Source organism: Gambusia affinis, linkage group LG04 (genome assembly GCF_019740435.1).
Source record: "Gambusia affinis linkage group LG04, SWU_Gaff_1.0, whole genome shotgun sequence".
Taxonomy (NCBI): Eukaryota; Metazoa; Chordata; class Actinopteri; order Cyprinodontiformes; family Poeciliidae; genus Gambusia; species Gambusia affinis.
In genome coordinates, this window is record NC_057871.1 from 6,267,376 (window position 1) to 6,285,273 (window position 17,898).

Here is a 17,898-nt window from a genome sequence, read left to right on the forward strand (position 1 = left end):
TGTCTCAGTGGCGTCTCCAATCAGTACTAAATGGTCTATATCGCCATCTTCCTGCCAGTTGGCATTAATGCAGTTCTTCAGTAATGTATGTTGTGACCATACATTAAAGCTGCAGTATGTAAACATAAGAAATATTTTTTTTTGCATATTTGTCACCATGTGGTGACAGTTTAATATGGGACAGGTAATATGTGAAAAGATCAATCTCCTCCCTGATTTACTATTGCTGTCTGAAGAAATGCATCGTTCTCGACCAAAATCGACCAATCAGAGCCAGGGGGATGGTCTTAGCACTGTCAATCACTGTCATGTACTACAGGAAAACTGTTTATCTTCAGTCATCTGTGGCTACAATCTGTGCAATAGCAGAAAGAAAGGAGGTGAGAGGCAGAGTGATTGGCAGCGCTAAGACCCGCCTCCTGGCTCTGATTGGTTATTTCTAGTTAGCACTGGAAGAAAGCAGAGGAGGTAGATTTTTTTTCTCAGATTATCTATCTCCTATACCATTTTGTCATGACAGTGACAGTTTTAACAAATATTTAAATATACCTATATATTTTTTTTATCAAACGTAATATTTCGATTGCTAATTGAGTTAGTTAGATCTGAGCTAAATGTTTGGTTTGAAAAAAAAGTTTTTGTTTGGAAATTTAATGTTTAGACTGAGAAAACAAAGATTTAGTTTGGAACTAAGTATTTTATTTTCAACTAAACATTTAGGTACAGTATAAATGTTTATATAGGAACTAAATATTTAGACTGCTAATTAAATACTTAATTTGAAAGCTACATATGTATTTTGCAAACAAAATGTTTCAAACAAAATAAATACAAAATAAATATTTATTTTGGGAGCTAAATACTTAGAAACTAAATGTTTAGCTTCCAAACTAAATATTTAACTGGTGAATTAAATATTTAGTTTGGAACTCTGAAAATAATAATTGTATGAATAACATAGTGAAAATATGACTTTAAAAAATTAAACACACACATTTATTCTTTATGACAGGCGAAATAAATCAAATTGTTATTTTTTTTACTTCACCCCACACTGATGCAATATCATTTAACTGTGATAAATGTTATTAATAATAGTAATAAAATCAGCTATGGTGCTGAACCAGAGGATCAGTTTGTGGTTCCCATCATTGTTGCTGATGTGGAGGCTGAGCCGAGCGGGTGGGGCCTGGCTCGGTTCAGAGACAGATTTTGCTCACTGACCGGAGACTCCTCCAGCTTTTTATTTCCCCAGCCCAAAATCAAACTGCATGTGTGACCCAAGGTCGGCCTGCTGCTGCTGGACCCAAGCTGCAGTCATTTTCCCGATCAGCCACAGATGGATGCTGCTCTGTCCTAAAGGAGGAGGAAGCGAAGGATTAAAAAAAACACATTTGTTGGCATTTTCGCAGGAAAGGCATGACTCTTTCTTTATTATAAGGACGACATCTCCGCTGTTAGCAATGCGAAGCGCCTTGTGATTTTCATTTCGCAATCCTGTCAAATAATTATGAACAACGCGCAAGATATGTCGCCCGATTTCGTGTTGATGCGCCTTGTGTCCGCAGCCGAGGAAGATCGCTTGGAGGGAGAAAACGGGAATTTGCAGACGGGAGGAGTAGTGGTCGGGCTGGGGAAGGATGTCCTGGCTTACAGCGGCGTTAAATCGGCTTTGGATATCAGCCGAGATCCGACGGAGACGGCGGGGCTGGAGCATCCCAGCAGCCTCCTGAACAAAGGCCAGCCAAGCAGCGACACCACGGCGGCACCTGACAGCGGGGGGACAGAGGGCCGGGCCCCGCAGAGCTCCATGGACCCTCAGGGGTTCGACTTTGTCCCCAGCCCCGGCCTGCGACCGCAGCTGCTTGTCTTCTCCAATATAATGCGTAACGGAGATGGGATTTTGGATTTAGACCATCGGGATGCGCTGGAATTGGGCCCAGCTGTTAACAACAACAACACCCCGAGTCCTGGAGACGTCGAGCGGCACAACGACCTGCTGGATCAGAGACCATCAACCTTGCAGTCTTCCGCCGATTCATCTGCGGAGAGTCCGGGATCTAACGAATTGTGCCACCGGCATCGATTCATCACCAACCCCCACAACTGGCCCCTATTATCGGACAGATCCGGGCCCCTTCCCGGTGGCGACTCTAGGGGCCAAGAGGACGCCGTGTTTGAGTTGGCAAGGCGGTTTGGTGAGCTTGGGGTCGAACCCAGGATGCTGTTTAAAGGAGCTGAGCTGCCACAGTGCTCCTGCCAGGGCGCACAGGGTTCGGTAGATGGACAAGCAGAACCAAGGGACGACCCAACGGAGACCAGCGATGCCCTTTTGGTCCTGGAGGGGCTGGGGAGTAGGGGCATTAATGGCTTGGGTATAGAGGAGTGTCCGGAGGTTGGGTTGGATGATGAAAACGGACACGGTGAGCTTTTACTCAAAAGGAAACGGGAAATAATCCATAAGATGTCCGGGACGTTTTCCATCAGCAGCTTCCAAGTGGAACTGAGGACACAGATCGAAAAGATGGGCCTACCGATGACCCAAGCAGGTTCTGAAGGTTCTGCTCAGGTTTCAGCTAAGTCATCGACACCTGCCCAGAACTCACCTTGGACCACCACACCAAGCCCAAGTCAAGCTTCTACGCCCAGAAGAGCGATGCGGTGCACCAGTGCGCCCCGGACTCCCACGTACCGGGGTGCAGGTGGAGAGAAGACGTTCAAAGTTCCGGGGAAGTCCAAAAAGAACTCGTTAAAGACCCGATTGAGTAAACTGTTCCGGACTAAAAGCTGCAGTGGGTCGAATCACATCCTAGACAAGAGACCCTCGGTGTCTTTTTCAGTGTCCTCAGCCATGAGTCTGGTGGACATGGAAGGTGGATCTGGAGCCGAGCAGGATGCCGACAGGTGGGGAACCTTTGACATACTTTATAATTAAATCAGATTATTGGGATCTTTTTATCACTGGTAAAAATAGAAACAACACATGTCCAAATATACAGAGTACGGGTGGACTATCTTCCTGAAAAACATAAGCTAGTCCAAATTATAATTATTGATTATTTTTTTGTTTTAAAAATCTGAACTATAACTTAGGACTAACTAGCGACATGAGCTTTTCTGTTTTATCCATAGTTTTCACTCCCTGCCTTTTTTCTTTAATTTTTATGCAGTTGGTGGGCAAACCTGAAACTGCTGCTGCAACTGGTTGTTGCTAGGTAACCAAAGAGTGAGTGAGTTACTAGGTAACCAAAGACTGAGTGAGTTGCTAGGTAGAATGAGTTAGTTCATTCTAGCCAGGAGAGTTTGAGCAGCTCTTCCCTACATCTCCCAGAATGCTGTGTGGTTCTGGATTGGATTTCAGTGAAATTCTTGGTTATTGATCACATGTCTTATTGTAACATCTTGTTATTGATTTATTGTCCAGCCCTATACAGAGTAATCTTCAGTGTAGAAAATGAGACTTTGTCCTTTTAAATAAAACATAATGGAAGACCCCAAATTATACATTAAACACAACAGGTTTTACAAAATTGCAGTCTGAAACATAGGGACAGACAAAAATATTTAAGGTTTGTAGTGATTACTAGAGTCAGATGTAACACAAAAGTCTGGAGTCATCATATTTCAGTTATTTACACATTTACTTATAATTTCAGATGTTTAAAGAAGTATATACTCTATGTACTCAAAGGCGAACATTTGAAGCATTTCTAGCCAATGTAGCTTTCTGATATAAATGTAGAGTAGTATACAAAGCAAAACATGATTAAATTAATCTGACTAAGTGTGATGAATTGATCATTTAAATAATTGTCAACTAATTTAGTAATCTATTAATTGTTAATTGGAGTATACTCAATAAAGGCCATTGTTTGAAAACACACACAACAAATTCACTATAATTACATAGTAATTAAGTCAAAGCTCTGCAAAATATATGTATATGTTGCATTTAATTAAGACAAAACCTTCCTTGTCTGTTCTACCCAAAACTCCTTAAGTTCACATTCACTAAAGAAATGCTATGCTGTTACATTTTAAGCATTAAGATGTTTATTCTCTTTTTTTTTTTAAATTGAATTGTTTGTTTATTTGCCTGTTTAATGTGTTTCTAATGTTATATAAAAAGGCTTAAATGGTTAGATTAAAAAATCTGTAAAACCTGCCGTTTTTTTGTCCAGTTAGCTGATTAATTGTAATCAATAGTATAATTTAGTACTAAAACTATTATTTGTTGCAGCCATATGTATAAATGATTAATTTTTATTTTATTTTCCAGACTGATTTACTTTTTGATTTGGCAGTTAATCTGACTGAAAATGCAGTTCATGTTGCAGAGTGGAGGAACTTGAAATATTGGCTGTGTATCTTATTTTTCCCACTGTTAAAACAAACAAATTTCCTCAGTGTATACAGACCTATTCAACATTTTATTGTCATGTCCTACTGTTTCTCCCGTGCCGATGGCTGACATGCAGCCACAGGGAACCCAGACTGACCAGGGCCCACAGTGCCTTCTCCCCTGCCTCCCTCTCTGCCTCCCTCTCGACTTTCACTGGTAAGAACTACTTCATAAATTTCAATATTTAACTTAAAGAAACATTATTATAAAAATAATGCAATAATGTCCCTGAATGAGTTTATAATTTGGTTTTACGGTTCTGCAGGCATCCACCAAGAATAGAGAGATCAATCTGTGTTTGCTGTCAATCTAGGTGCACATACAATGGCGCTATTTGACATTTTGAAAATAATTTTGCTTAATGGAAACACGCCACTTTCAAAAAGTCTCTTGTTTTTCGTGCTAGCTTGGCCGTAGCAAAGTTGGTTTAATTGCATCACAGGAGTCACATCATCAACAACCGGATGTTTCCACTGGAGCAAACCGAAGAAGCAAAGAAGACGACAGGAAGTAATTAGAGGATAATGACAAATTGGGTGAACAAACTAATTTGCCTGTGACTTTAATTGCATTTTGATTTAATGGAAACACTGCAACAGCAAAATTTGACATCAGCAGAAAATAGACACAGTTTTGTGCACATTTGTAAAAGAAACACACTGACTGAGAAAATTACAAGTTACCCTTTGTCTGAAAACTAATGCTACATGAGAAAACATGAAAGTTTCAGGAATTATATTTTCACATGCTAGTCTGCAGATGCAAATGAATGAATAGAAAAACTGAACAGAAGAACTACCATGGAATGTAAAAGCGCATTTTTTTGAAAATATTTTATTTCATGTTTAAGTTCATTTCTCTTCATTTTCTGCTTTCTTTCTAAGAAAGCAAAAAAAAAAACCAAACAAACAAACAAACAAACAAAAAAAACCCGACAACATAGATCAAAATTGGATTTGGATTCTTTTAGTGCGATCAACCAGCCCTACTTGAGTATCAGTTTAATGTTCCTCTTATAAACTCATTTTCAGGACTCAGTTTGGATAGTTTCTTTAATGTGCTGTGACAGTATCATTACTAAAATAATGCTGTGAGAGGAGGAATCAAACATACAACAAATAAAAATATAATATTTCAGACTGGTCCATTTGGGAATCAGAAGTCGAATCTACAATAAATCCAACATTGTATAATCTAGGACATAGTGTAGATACAAATCATCGTAGCCTTTAGCTGACCCGATCATTTCCCCACTGCAGCTGGTGCATAAGGATTTAGGACAAATGTAAAAGTGATGAGGAGGCTTGTAGCTCAGCATAAAAAGCTATTTGCTCTCTGCTTGCTTCAGCATCAAAGTGCTGCCTCACATTCATGTTTCAGCTGAGTGTATTAATCAAAACTTCATTCATCATTAATGTATTCTTTATTCAAACTTTTACTCATGCTCATCTACAGCACAGAATTTCATATTACTCAGTTATCTCGGAATCTTTAGAGCAATGGTGCTAAAAGTGCGGTCCGGTGGCCATTTGTGGCCCTCGGATTGATTCCAGGCGGCCCTTTATCAGAGTTTAAGAACAGAAATACATTTGTTTTAAAATCTTGAAATGGAAAATGTGAGGTGCAACGCTGAATATTCACCCATGTTTTTGCTTTTAATTTAATTTATTAGTAATAGGGACCAAAAACATCCAGATTTAGCCGCGTCCATTAAATACACTCTGCAAAGAAAAAGCAAAACTGAGCCACATTGTGTTCTTGTTGCTAAAAAGACAAAGAAGAAATCCAGAAAAACATGGATATGATTTGCTGTTTCCCCTATCTAAAGAAATATGACTGACACACAATATTTGTATGAAATAAAGTATTTCATAGTATTTTATTATGACATAAAATATGCAATATTTTATCCATATATATTTTATTCACATTTTTTTAATTGATGTTTTTTATTAAATAAAAATATTGTGTGTTTAGTTTGTTGATTAAACAAGTAAAAATAATAATAACAAAGTGTTAGCAATTCTTAAAAAAAATACTAAAAATACTTTCAGCTTGACATTTTTGGCAACCCATACAAAGTTTGGACACTACAGCTCTAGATGGTGTCCTGGAGGCATTGCATTCTGGGAATTCATATGAGGTTGAGTTAAGGGTCAATGATTGATCTTATAACAATGTTTTCCAACTTGTGGCATTATTTCTAGACGCTAGTGAAACCAGATAAATGGAAGGCTATGGAGCTATATTGGGGCCATAAAGTTTGTTCAAAATAAAATCAAACTGAAAAATTTTTTGAAACTGAAATTATTTTGAAACTGGAAAAAAATTTGAAGACCAAGATCATAAATCATTAAATTGCAAGTCTTATGAGCTAATGCTAAACCGAGGTAGCCTGTAGAGAATAATAATGGATGAGATTACATTTGACTGGTTTTACCACTCCTATCAGTTGATTTGAGATTTTCCTGGATATAAAGCCCTCTCCAACAAGCCAAGTTTCACTGAGGTAAACTCAGTCTGAATCATTTCGATTAGTCTGTTCTTTATTGGAGTGGTTTGAGCTAATTCAATCAGTGAGGTAAACGTCCTGCCTGGTTCTACTTTAAGGGGCATAATGGACAAACACTAACATTAATTTTCTTTTATGTTTTTTCTGTTTCCTGTCCCTCTTTGTTTCTAAGCTTTTCCTCCCATTTGCCACTTTGTGTCCCCAGGCGAAACAGTTTCTCTGGTGGATGTGGATATTTCTCTACGAGGGTCGAAAACGCCGCATCCTCCAACTCCTCCACGCCGAAGCCTCAGTCTGTTGGGTAAACCTTTTTTTTCTTATCCATGTAGTAGTCACGGCAAATCAAATGATAAAAAAAGGTTTAATTGGAGGATCTGTATTTAAAAAAGAGGAAGCCCAGACAGGTGTGTGTGAGGTGGCTTTTATAAAGTTACACAGTAAAAAATTGACAGCAATAATTTGGTTTATTTAGTCATAAAGACAAATTGTAGATGTTCATTTTTTAAAGTAATATTTTCACCATGTATTTTATAAATACATGAATTCCAAACTAAATATTTTGTTCACCAGCTAAATTTTTAGCTTACAAATTGATATTTAACTTGAAATTAAATATTTAGTCAGGAAACAAAATATTTAGTTTGCAAAATAGATATTTAACATGAAATTAAATATTTAGTTTGCAAAATAAATATGTGTTACCCAAAGAAATACTTAACATGGAGCTAAATAGCTAAGTTTCAAAGTAAATATTTAATTTGAAATCTAAATATTTAGTTTACAAACTAAACATTTAGTTTACAAACTAAACAGTTAGTTTAGTATTTATAAATGTAGGAATAACATGCTGAAAACATGACTATGAGAAATGAACGCCTACATTTTTTTTAATGACAAAATAAATCAAATTATTGCTGTTTATTTTTTGCTGTGTAATGGTATAGGTACCCCATAGTTTTTATTTTAATCTTTCTACCTCTACCAAAGTCAAATTCAAAAATACTTTATTGATCCCAAAGTAAAATTAAACATTAGTATGGGTAGATAGCGTGACATTAAATAAATGGACGTCGGCCCATCATTTTTGCTGTCACTTGATTTTTATACAGGGCGGCCTTACCAGGTGGTGGCGGTAATGTTTCCTTTATTAACTAACAATGAAGGGACTCAGGTCACTGCGCATGCGCAAACGATGGCACTAAGTGTAACAATTCTAGCTAGGTACCGAGTGTCCTCCGATTTTTAGCCCTCGGTTTTTCTCTTAAACTTAAATGTAAGTGAGGGAACTGGAGCAAGTAAGAAAACAAGAACTTTTCAAATTCTTGAGGAATTAAATATATAAAGAAATCTCAATATATCTATAAATAAATGTGTGTTTTTGTATTTTTGTAGTAGGTAGATCATTCTGACTTGGTTATTTTTCTAAGTAGTTCGTATAGTATCAAGTAGCACACGGGCTGCGTTGCTCTCTTTGAGAGCTTGGAAACATCTCAGTCTGTTCAGTCCGTCATGTGAGAATTGGCGGACTGTGACACAACCAGGATCATCCATCTAAAACCGACAGGGTAGGCATTAGCAGTAGAAGAGCTGCTGGTAATATAAAGAAGGCACCTCCTTTCTTTTCTTTTCCTAATGTCGACTGCTGTTGCTTTTCTTAATTTTTCCCACTTTTTTGTCTTTCTATCACCTTCCCTGATCTTTCCCTGTTGTCATTCCTCCAGATGACATAGCGGGGCCTCAACCGGGGCCTTTCCTAGTTAGTATTGTGGGCGCCTCCCTGCAGTCTCTCCCTCTTCCTCACCCTCCTCTTCCTCCTCCCTCCCACTCCACCATCCAGCACAGTCTCAGCCTCAATGGTAAGACGTCTATGATGGGAAAAATCCTCTAACTTCACTTCTAAATAACTTAATATGGAGAAAATGTACAGTTTATATAAAACCTCCCCCTTTTTCTGACTGATTATTCGATTATTCAAATAACCATCAGCCGATGTAGTAATCAATTAATTGTTAATTGAAGTATACAGTTAATCGTCAGAAATATCAATTACTAAAATAATCGTAAGTTGAAGGCCTGGTCTGACGTTAAATCTCCTGCTTTTGGTCAAATAGAATCACAAAATTATTTATTTTCGCTAAATTCCACAATAACGATAGAAAGAATAGATTTATTAACTAATGTGTTCTAAATTTGCAGAATGTGTTAAATTTTAAATCGATTAATCGATTACTAAAATAATTGTTAGTTATGGTCTCTTCCAGCTGCTGGAAATACAGAGCAATAAAAACCAGGACAAATCGCCTAAAAACAGTTTCTACCCGATAGCAATCATGGCACTAAATTTAAAGGCATAAGAACTTCTGCTCTTGACACCACTCTGTTAAAAATGTAAATTCTGTATACTCTGCTACACCACCAGCGATGCAACCATCTTCTGATGTCTATTTATTTTTATGTCTTTTATGTTTGTTTCTTCATCTTTTCATGTATGTATATTTATATTGTGTGTTGTGTATGTGTATATAAACTGCACTTTGACTCGAGTCAAGCACGGTCTCAATCTCGTTGTGATCTGTTGATGACAATGACAAATAAATCTTATCTTATCTTATCTTATCTTATCTTATCTTATCTAGTTGCAAGCCTAGTATGAAGTTAAACTTCTTTTCTTTCAGGTCAATTAGAGTCACGACAATTATTTATTTTTGCTAAATTCCATACTAACAATAGATAGAATAGAATGTGTTCCAAATGTATTCATTTATCCAAAAATCAGACATTTATGGATCATGTGTCTTTGTATGCCTCATTTTCTACGTTCTCCCGACTCAGATGCCTTTTTCCGGGCCCTTCCTCATTCGAATCCTTTGCCGTCGGACGCCGCTCCACCAACGAGACGGGCTGCTCCTCCGGTGCTGTGTGCGCTGCGGCGATCCGAAGCCAGCAACTTCACAGCCAGTCTGAGAGAGCTGGAGAAGGTCAGGCTTTTTGTCATTCTGCAGCACAAAAACTTCTTCTGCGTCTGTGCAGCTGTTCTGGGAAGGCCTCAGAGGTTTGTTAAAGAACATTAGAGAACAAACAGCAACAGGAATCCTAAAAAGACAAGCAGGGTAGGGTGGAAGCCGAGGAAAGGTTTAAGCTTTGAACATATTTTTTCAGTCATAAAACAGATAAACATTTAGCATAAAATTTCTAGCAACCAAATTATGGTTAAAATATTAACAGGTGGATAATGGGGGGCAACTTGAATAAAATAAAAAAAATTCCTTGAATGGGGCGTGCTGTGGTGGCGCAGGGGGTTAGCACACCCCACGTCTGGAGGCCCCAGTCCTCGACGCAGAGGTTGCAGGTTCGACTCCCGGTCCCGATGACCCTCGCCGCATGTCCTCTCTCCTCACCCTCCTTCCTGTCTGCCTACTGTCGCAAAAATACAAGCCACTAGCGCCGCAAAAACTCTTCGGAGAAAAATAAATAAATAAAATTTCCTTAAAAAATTCACAAATTTTGAGATTATTCAAAATGTTCTACAAAGAATTTGGGACTTTTCAAACTCAGAAATTTCCAAGTTTTTTTCAGAAATATCTGAGATAATCTCAAAATTTTCTGAGCTTCTTTCTAGCTAAATTTTCAACTTTTATAACTCAGAAATTTCCAAGTTTTTTTTTCCTGAATTATTTGGCAGAATTGTACTCCCCTTATTATTTTTATATCCACAACGGCCCTATTACACTGCAGTACATGTATACCTAAAACTTCTTTTATTTTTTCTTCCAACAGACAGTTGTACAATGAATAGTTTATTTTGTTTATGCAGACATTTTGTTGTCTGTTTACATACCTGGTGTATTTTCCTCACATGTACCATGATTACCACTCCTTTGCCCTCTCATGTAAAGGTTTCTGCTAGTCAGTTTCCATTATCAGGTTCTTTCTGCAGAATGATACACAGAAGCAGAGAAGAACTGGTTCTTACTGTTCTGCTGGGTGGATCGCTGGTGTCTCTGCTTGCAGTGCGGCTGGTATTGGGGTCCTATGAACTGGGAAGACGCTGAGGTGAAGCTGAAGGGTAAACTCGATGGATCGTTTTTGGTCCGAGACAGTTCTGACCCCAGGTACATCCTGAGCCTGAGCTTCAGGTCGCAGGGAGTCACACACCACACGCGCATGGAGCACTATCGAGGTAAGAAACACTCAGTCATGCAGCGTTTCAATAAATCTGCTCCATAAACCTCAATCTTCATGTTTGGGACTTGATTAAAATTTTTAATCGAGTTAAGTGAATAATTGCACGATTTTGCTGGTCAATAAATTGTCCCACTAGTGATTATGATAAACAATAATATTGTTGTTGTCAGACCGTTTTCAAGTAATATTTTGATAATAATTCAACTTCGGCCTGTCAGAGACCAATAAACCTTAATTTAGTAAAGAACTCTTAACACTGAAACTAACACTAAGTCCTGACCTGAAGATGAATCCTTTTCTTCACCATTCCTCCATTGTTTAATGTAATAATTTCCAATTTAAGCCTCCTCTCAAAATTCGACAAGCTAACAGAAACATAAAACACTCATGTCTTCCAAATTCAGTTATAGTTTTTATATTTTCCATGCATTTGTCGCCTCGGTCTGAAACTGTTCCTTAAAGGTTTGTCTAAAGCTTCTTTCTGCATCCAGGGACATTCAGCCTGTGGTGTCACCCGAAGTTTGAGGACCGCTGCCATTCTGTGGTGGAATTCATTGAGCGCGCCATCATGCACTCCAAGAACGGCAAATTCCTCTACTTCCTCCGCTCCAGAGTCCCAGGTAAAGAAACAAAGCAACAAATCTTCGTCTAGATATGAACACTGGGCCAGTTGATGGGCCGGCAGCATCCTGTATCTGTGCTAATGGCCAGCAGAGCTCATTAGCACATATAATGACCTCTGCTGGTCAGTCCAGTTTGAATTTGAATTGAATTTGAGTTTGTTAGCAGAATGATGTTGACCGTTTGTGTTTTTTGTTTTTTCAGGGCTTCCACCAACTCCAGTTCAGCTCCTGTATCCTGTATCCCGCTTCAGCAACGTGAAGTCATTGCAGCACCTCTGTCGCTTCTGCATTCGGCAAATAGTCCGCATCGACCACATCCAAGAGCTTCCACTGCCCAGGTAACGTTCATCTAAGGCTCAATATTTTGGCTTCATTTAAATTTTAAAAACTGACTTGTGACCACGAACTTGACCTGCACCATTAAGCTTTAAATCGGATTTGTTTATGGTTTTGTGAACACAGCATGCCAAACGCTACCAGTTTACAGCAACAACACTCTTCAGAGTGGACGTCTCTTCTGAGAGAATACTTTAATTTAGTTGGTTAAAATCTTCCCGTCATTTAAAAAAGTAACCGGTCAAATACGGAAAATGTTCCATTAAGACGACCTCTGCTCCACATGTAGCCAAATATCCAGGATAGCAAATACAATCTTATGCATTTTATCCTTTCATCCACACAAAAACTGCTCTTAACATTGCTAAAAGATATTATTTTCAAAAACTCCAACCAAAGTGGAGATCTGAGAAAACTCTGTATTTGTGTTCGTGTGTTTAAATTGGAAAACTGATTTTGAGTTAACATGCGCCAATTTATCCACATACTTGCCTTGATACAATTCCCAGTCAACATCTTTTTGTGTTTAATTAACTTTATATTTCAATACGCTAATTAAAAGTAGATAAAGATCTACATCTGCCTTCACAAATAAACTTCCTAGCGCCTTTTTTAAACAACTTAGAGGAGATATTCGTTTTTATAAAGAACCAGTTCTTCTCTTTATTTCAAGTAAATAAATATTAGATTCTGTGTTTGAGTCACTTTCCTACTTCCTAATTTTATTTTTAAATGTGCTAGGTCAGTGGTTCCCAAAGTGTGGGGCCATTGCAGGAGGGGGTGCAGGAACAGTTACACAAAGGTGTTTCACTGTAAAGATGGTTTGTAGTTTGTTTTGTTGAAACCTGAAGTGTGAATTAAACTACAGTGGAGTTTGAAAACAAAATATGTGTATATTTTGCCGTGGTGGTGTAGGGGATCGTGCGACCCATGTTTGGAGGCCTTGAGTCCTCGACTCGGCTGTTGCGAGTTCGACTCCCGGGCCCAACAATATTTGCCGCATTTCTTCTCCCCTTTCCTGTCAGTCTACTTTCATATAAGGGACAGTAGAGCCCACAAAAGACCCCCTGGAGGGGTTAAAAAAATGAATAAAATATGTGTATAGGTTTATGTCTGGTTGAATGATGTTTGTGCCCAGTTGATTTTTTTTTTTTCCTTTTTTGTGGGGGATTTTATTGTAATCCATAGCGGGGCCCAGAAAATCTTTGGGAACCTCTGTGCCAGGTGAAACTGTTTGTGCCAGTAGTAAAAATGATTTTTTTTTTCTTTTTTGCATCTCTTTAAGATCACTGATCTCCTACCTTAGTAAGTTTTATTACTACGACCCTGAGGAGGAGATGTATCTATCAATCAATAGCATTCGGAGGGTCGTAGCAGCAGAGCAGGAGGCCAACCCGCAGACGTAGCAGCATACATATCCTAACTCAAGGTGAGTTATTTATTTTTTGTTGAATGTGTTTTTTCGTGTGTAACAAAACAGTTTAGGGGATTTTTTTTGTTATCACATTCACATCCTGTAATTCAGGCAAACCTCCATCATTCTCCGAGAGGAGGTTGCAATCTGCTATATTTAACACAAAATTAAATATATTAAATTAAGTAATTAAATTGATAAAAGTTAACTCGTTTCAGTTCAAATTAAACTGACTGATTTATCTATAACTTATGATAAATGTAAACAAATAAATGGAACTGCAGGGCTCACCATGAAGTATCAATCATTACAAATCTTTGCTTGTTAAAATATTGCTGCTCTCTTTATTCCAGTGTTGATATGAACAGCTTAATTTTTTTAACACATCAGCATTAAATTATTGTCCATAGCAGGAATTTGAAATGATTGTGCAAAAGAATTACAGATTTAAGGTTGTAAGCTTTGCTCTCATTAAAATCACTTTTTTCTCGTAGTTTTGCGACTTTCTTCTGTTCCTCTTGCATCTTTAATCTACTAATATTGTGACTTTACTGTCATAATATTTTGATTTTATTCTCATAATTGAAACAAAATCTTAGTCTGTCCATAATACTCCGTCATATTTAAAAGATTATGTAGTTCTTTATTCGTTAAAACAATACCAAATTTCACAAGATGTTCAACTTTCCTGGTTGAATCCTGATTTTTGGATTGAAAATATTGCTGATTTTGTTGATACATAGTTTGATTAAATGCAATTAATTCATTACAGACTCATTAAAAATGTTCATCAAGTTCCTTCACTAATACTGAAATATTTTTGTCTCCACTCGCTGCCTGCAGGTCTCTAATGGAGGACTTATCTACGCTGTTCTGCTGGTCTTCCAGCATCGGTCTCTGGAAGAGCGTATACAGCCAAACTGGAACAGACTCTGTACGCAGCTCATCACTTTCCGGAAAAAAACCCCCCTGCTGTTTCTAAATCAGAAGAACTTAGAGAAAAGTTACTGACAGAAACTGTAAGAGCCTCGGTCAGCTCTGCTTTCCTGTTTCCTGAACCAGTTTGACTTTTAAAACATGATGCACTGGTTGATTTGTATAACTGTTGTTCCAAGGTAAAGGCCTTGTTTTTCTTTCTATTTTGTAAAAACCTGGGATTTTGGATTTAGAGATGCCAGCAGGATAGAAACGTACCTCGAGGCGAGCCAAGCCGGCCACCAGCACTGACAAGAAAACCTCAGACCTCTCCGGAAGACGGGTTCCTGCTTTTTGTGGATGCAGTGATCGTTCCTTATGTTGCCGTCAGTCAAACATGGAAAAAAGATGTTATATTTAGGAATAGAGACGCCCCTTCAGCCTCCTGTTTTATCTGCTGTGGTGTTTACCAACCGAATAGTCATAAACCTACAGAAGCTCAGAGCCGATGTTTTCCACTTGGATTTTTTCAGGTGGTTTCCTTGAGATGACGAGTCAATCTGGAGAAAACACAGCTTGTTTTCACAACATCACGAGGTGATTGGTGTGTGTTAAATTTGAATCCATCCTTCAAATGCATGCCGTTGTGCATGCATGCACTTCTGGAGAAAACCTTTGGGACGTTATCTCGTCATCTCAAGAAAACCAACAGAAAATTAACTCGTTATCTCGAGAAAACTATCGGGAAAATTAATTTATCAAAGCCAAAGTTTATTTATATGGCACATTTACAACAACTCCAGTTGACCAAAGTGCTTCACAATAGTCACAACATCACAGGTAAATAAATTCAAGTTTGGTAAAAAATAAGAAGACAATTGCAAAATTGGCAAAAAAATACTAAATACTAATAATATGAATAAAAATCAAAACAATCTATGTCGAGAAAACCACCGGGACAACACGGAAAACTCTTGGCTTCTGTATGAATGTTGCAACACATCTATTTTCTCCAATTATGGAGAATCTTTAGATCAGGATTGTTTTTGTTTTGTTTTTGTACCAGCTGAAGTTTTGACAGTGTGAACTTTCACCACTGAAATAGAGACCGTAATATGTTTAAAACAAATGGTCACAACCAAAACTTTAAACTGTGACGCTCCACATTCACATATTTTCATTTCTTCCTTTTTATTTTGCTGGACATTTCCCAGAATGCCTCTGTGCAACGGCCTTACAGAGGAGATGTTGGTACCATCACTGAAGCCAAAACAAAGAAAAATCTCCGATCTCATTTGGTTTTATGTTTTGAAACATGAAGTTCTGATCTGTTTACATGTTCTTCACCAAACAGTGTCAAAATCAGGAAACCAGATGTTTACCACTGTTTCACCATTTACGGTGGATTCCTCTCTTTAGATTTCATTCTGCTTGCTGGTTTAAAGTAATAAACACCAAATAAATGTAAAGAAACTTCCCATAATTTGGTTTTAGGGTGGTGGACGTTTTACAGGATAAGCTAATATTTTATTTTCTTCTTTAAACCATGACCTGCCTCTTGGCGAATGTCTTCCATACCTGTTCCCTCCCTGCCTGTTGGGTTTATTTGCTGAAATGTCCAAATGTTTTTCTCTGTATCCTGGAATTGAGCACTGGCTCAGGACTTTGAGAAAATATAAAAAACAATACACTGACACGTTTCTGAATCTGAGTATTTTATGTGGTTCTGGGATTTTTGCTGGACGCTTTAGACTTGGACTTCATTTATTGTCATTGGACAAAGACAACAAAATGTTGCTATTGTTGTTATTGGGGCAAGGAAGAAAAATCAAACAACTAATTTTAAAAATTCTATAATAAATGTACAAATAATAACATAATTAAATATGAAAATAAAAGGCACCAATAAAAATAATATTGAAGAATTTTCAGACAGTCTGAATGGAGGGATTATTGGTGCTGAGGGATTCGGCAACTTTTCTTGTTTTCATGTTGAATTTGGTAAGAAAACAAAGATTTAAATTATTTTTGTTCCACTTACACAGAAAGCATATGTTCTGTTATGAGTTTTAATTGGAAAAGATAAACTCTGACGTCAAAATATCAACATAATTTGGAAGTTTGAGGTTTACCACCAATATGGGTGCAAATCATTAAAACAAAGAATTTTAGTTTGTTGCCAATTTGAGCTCATTTTAGCCACATAGATGTTTTATTTTCGGGTGTAAATTAAAAGCAAGACTAATTTATTCCAATGGTTGTTGGTCTGTTTAATCAGATATTTTTCCTATTTTTAACAAGTTAAAATTTTAATTATTTGTCCTTTGACTAAATGAAGATATAAAAAAATCTCTGTTAATTTCACACTGCAGTTGCCATGGAGATAATTCTAGTTATGTATCCTTCAAATGAAAGACACTTAACTATCTCCATGGCAACTAAATTCTGGACCTTGATGCTAAGCTTTTGTTGGAATGATTTTGGAAAACCAATAGGAAAACGAGTGATACTGGATTTTAGGTCAGGGGAGTCCAAACTTTGTCCAAGGGCCAAAATGGTCAAAAATAATAACAATAATAATAATAATAATAATAATAATAATAATAATAATAATAATAATAATAATAATAATAATAATAATAATAATAATAATTTTTACATACTCAGCAATAAACTAAGCATTCAATACTTTAATTAACCAAATAAAGTAGTCAAATTTGTTTCAGGAAAGGGATGTGTAAATTAATGCACAGAGTTAAAACTTAAATTTTTGCAAATTTTCTAGGTATTATTGGAAAAAATACAATAAATAAAAAATGTTTCCTCTGCACTTTGAAACCCCTTACAATGACGCAGAAACGGCCCACTAAGAAGAAACAAGTAATCATTTTATGAGATTAAGTACATTGTTTGGTAAAGACTGACTGTAAATAAAGAGTGGTGCGGAGCAATGTGGAGGGAGTGAGTAACAGAGAGACACGTCAACAATAAAAGCCTAAATCAATTTATTAATAGTTCTAAAAATAATTATATTGAAGATTGGTTCTGAGCTCTAATGCAGGTGCAAAAATGCAAAAAACAAAATCTGCTATAGATTAAAAGGATGAATAAAACAAAAGGCAGTGGTGAAGAACATCATTCCTCCCTGGAATGAACCCAGGATATCAGTCTCTGTAGAGCTGAATTTAAAATTAGGCTTCTTCTTCTTCTTCTTCTTTGATGGTTCTGGTTGGTGTCTTACTCTGCCATCCCCTCATGGGAGGTTTTTGGTCTCTCTGCCTCCTTTTGCACTGACTTAGGAATGAGATCACACAGAAGTCACTCCACTGTGATGTCATCAGGAGATTAAATGTTGTGTGTTCATGGCATGTGACCAATCCCAACATGGCAATAGTTTTATTTCTTCAAATCTTTTAATCTACATTTCAGGAGGACTGGGTTTTAAAAACAACACTTGGATATCATTGGGTGGAAGCGATACTATCTCAAAGTCTGAGACAGGCATTGAAAT

At 37.3% G+C, this 17,898-nt stretch overlaps 1 protein-coding gene across 2 annotated transcripts; it reads left to right on the forward strand.

The window, feature by feature from the left end:
* Positions 1-1,159: 1,159 nt before the first annotated feature.
* socs7 (suppressor of cytokine signaling 7) lies at positions 1,160-16,081 on the forward strand. 2 transcript variants are annotated; one of them, XM_044113542.1, is made up of 10 exons: positions 1,160-2,904; positions 4,479-4,558; positions 7,120-7,215; positions 8,636-8,770; positions 9,747-9,892; positions 10,926-11,094; positions 11,591-11,719; positions 11,925-12,060; positions 13,344-13,487; positions 14,316-16,081. In XM_044113542.1, exons 1-9 carry the CDS (start codon positions 1,511-1,513, stop codon positions 13,462-13,464), a joined length of 2,406 nt encoding a protein of 801 aa, XP_043969477.1. In that variant the 5' UTR covers positions 1,160-1,510; the 3' UTR covers positions 13,465-13,487; positions 14,316-16,081. The 2 variants fall into 2 exon arrangements, with proteins under 2 accessions (XP_043969477.1, XP_043969478.1); XM_044113543.1 differs by lacking the exon at positions 8,636-8,770.
* The last annotated feature ends 1,817 nt before the right edge of the window (positions 16,082-17,898 follow it).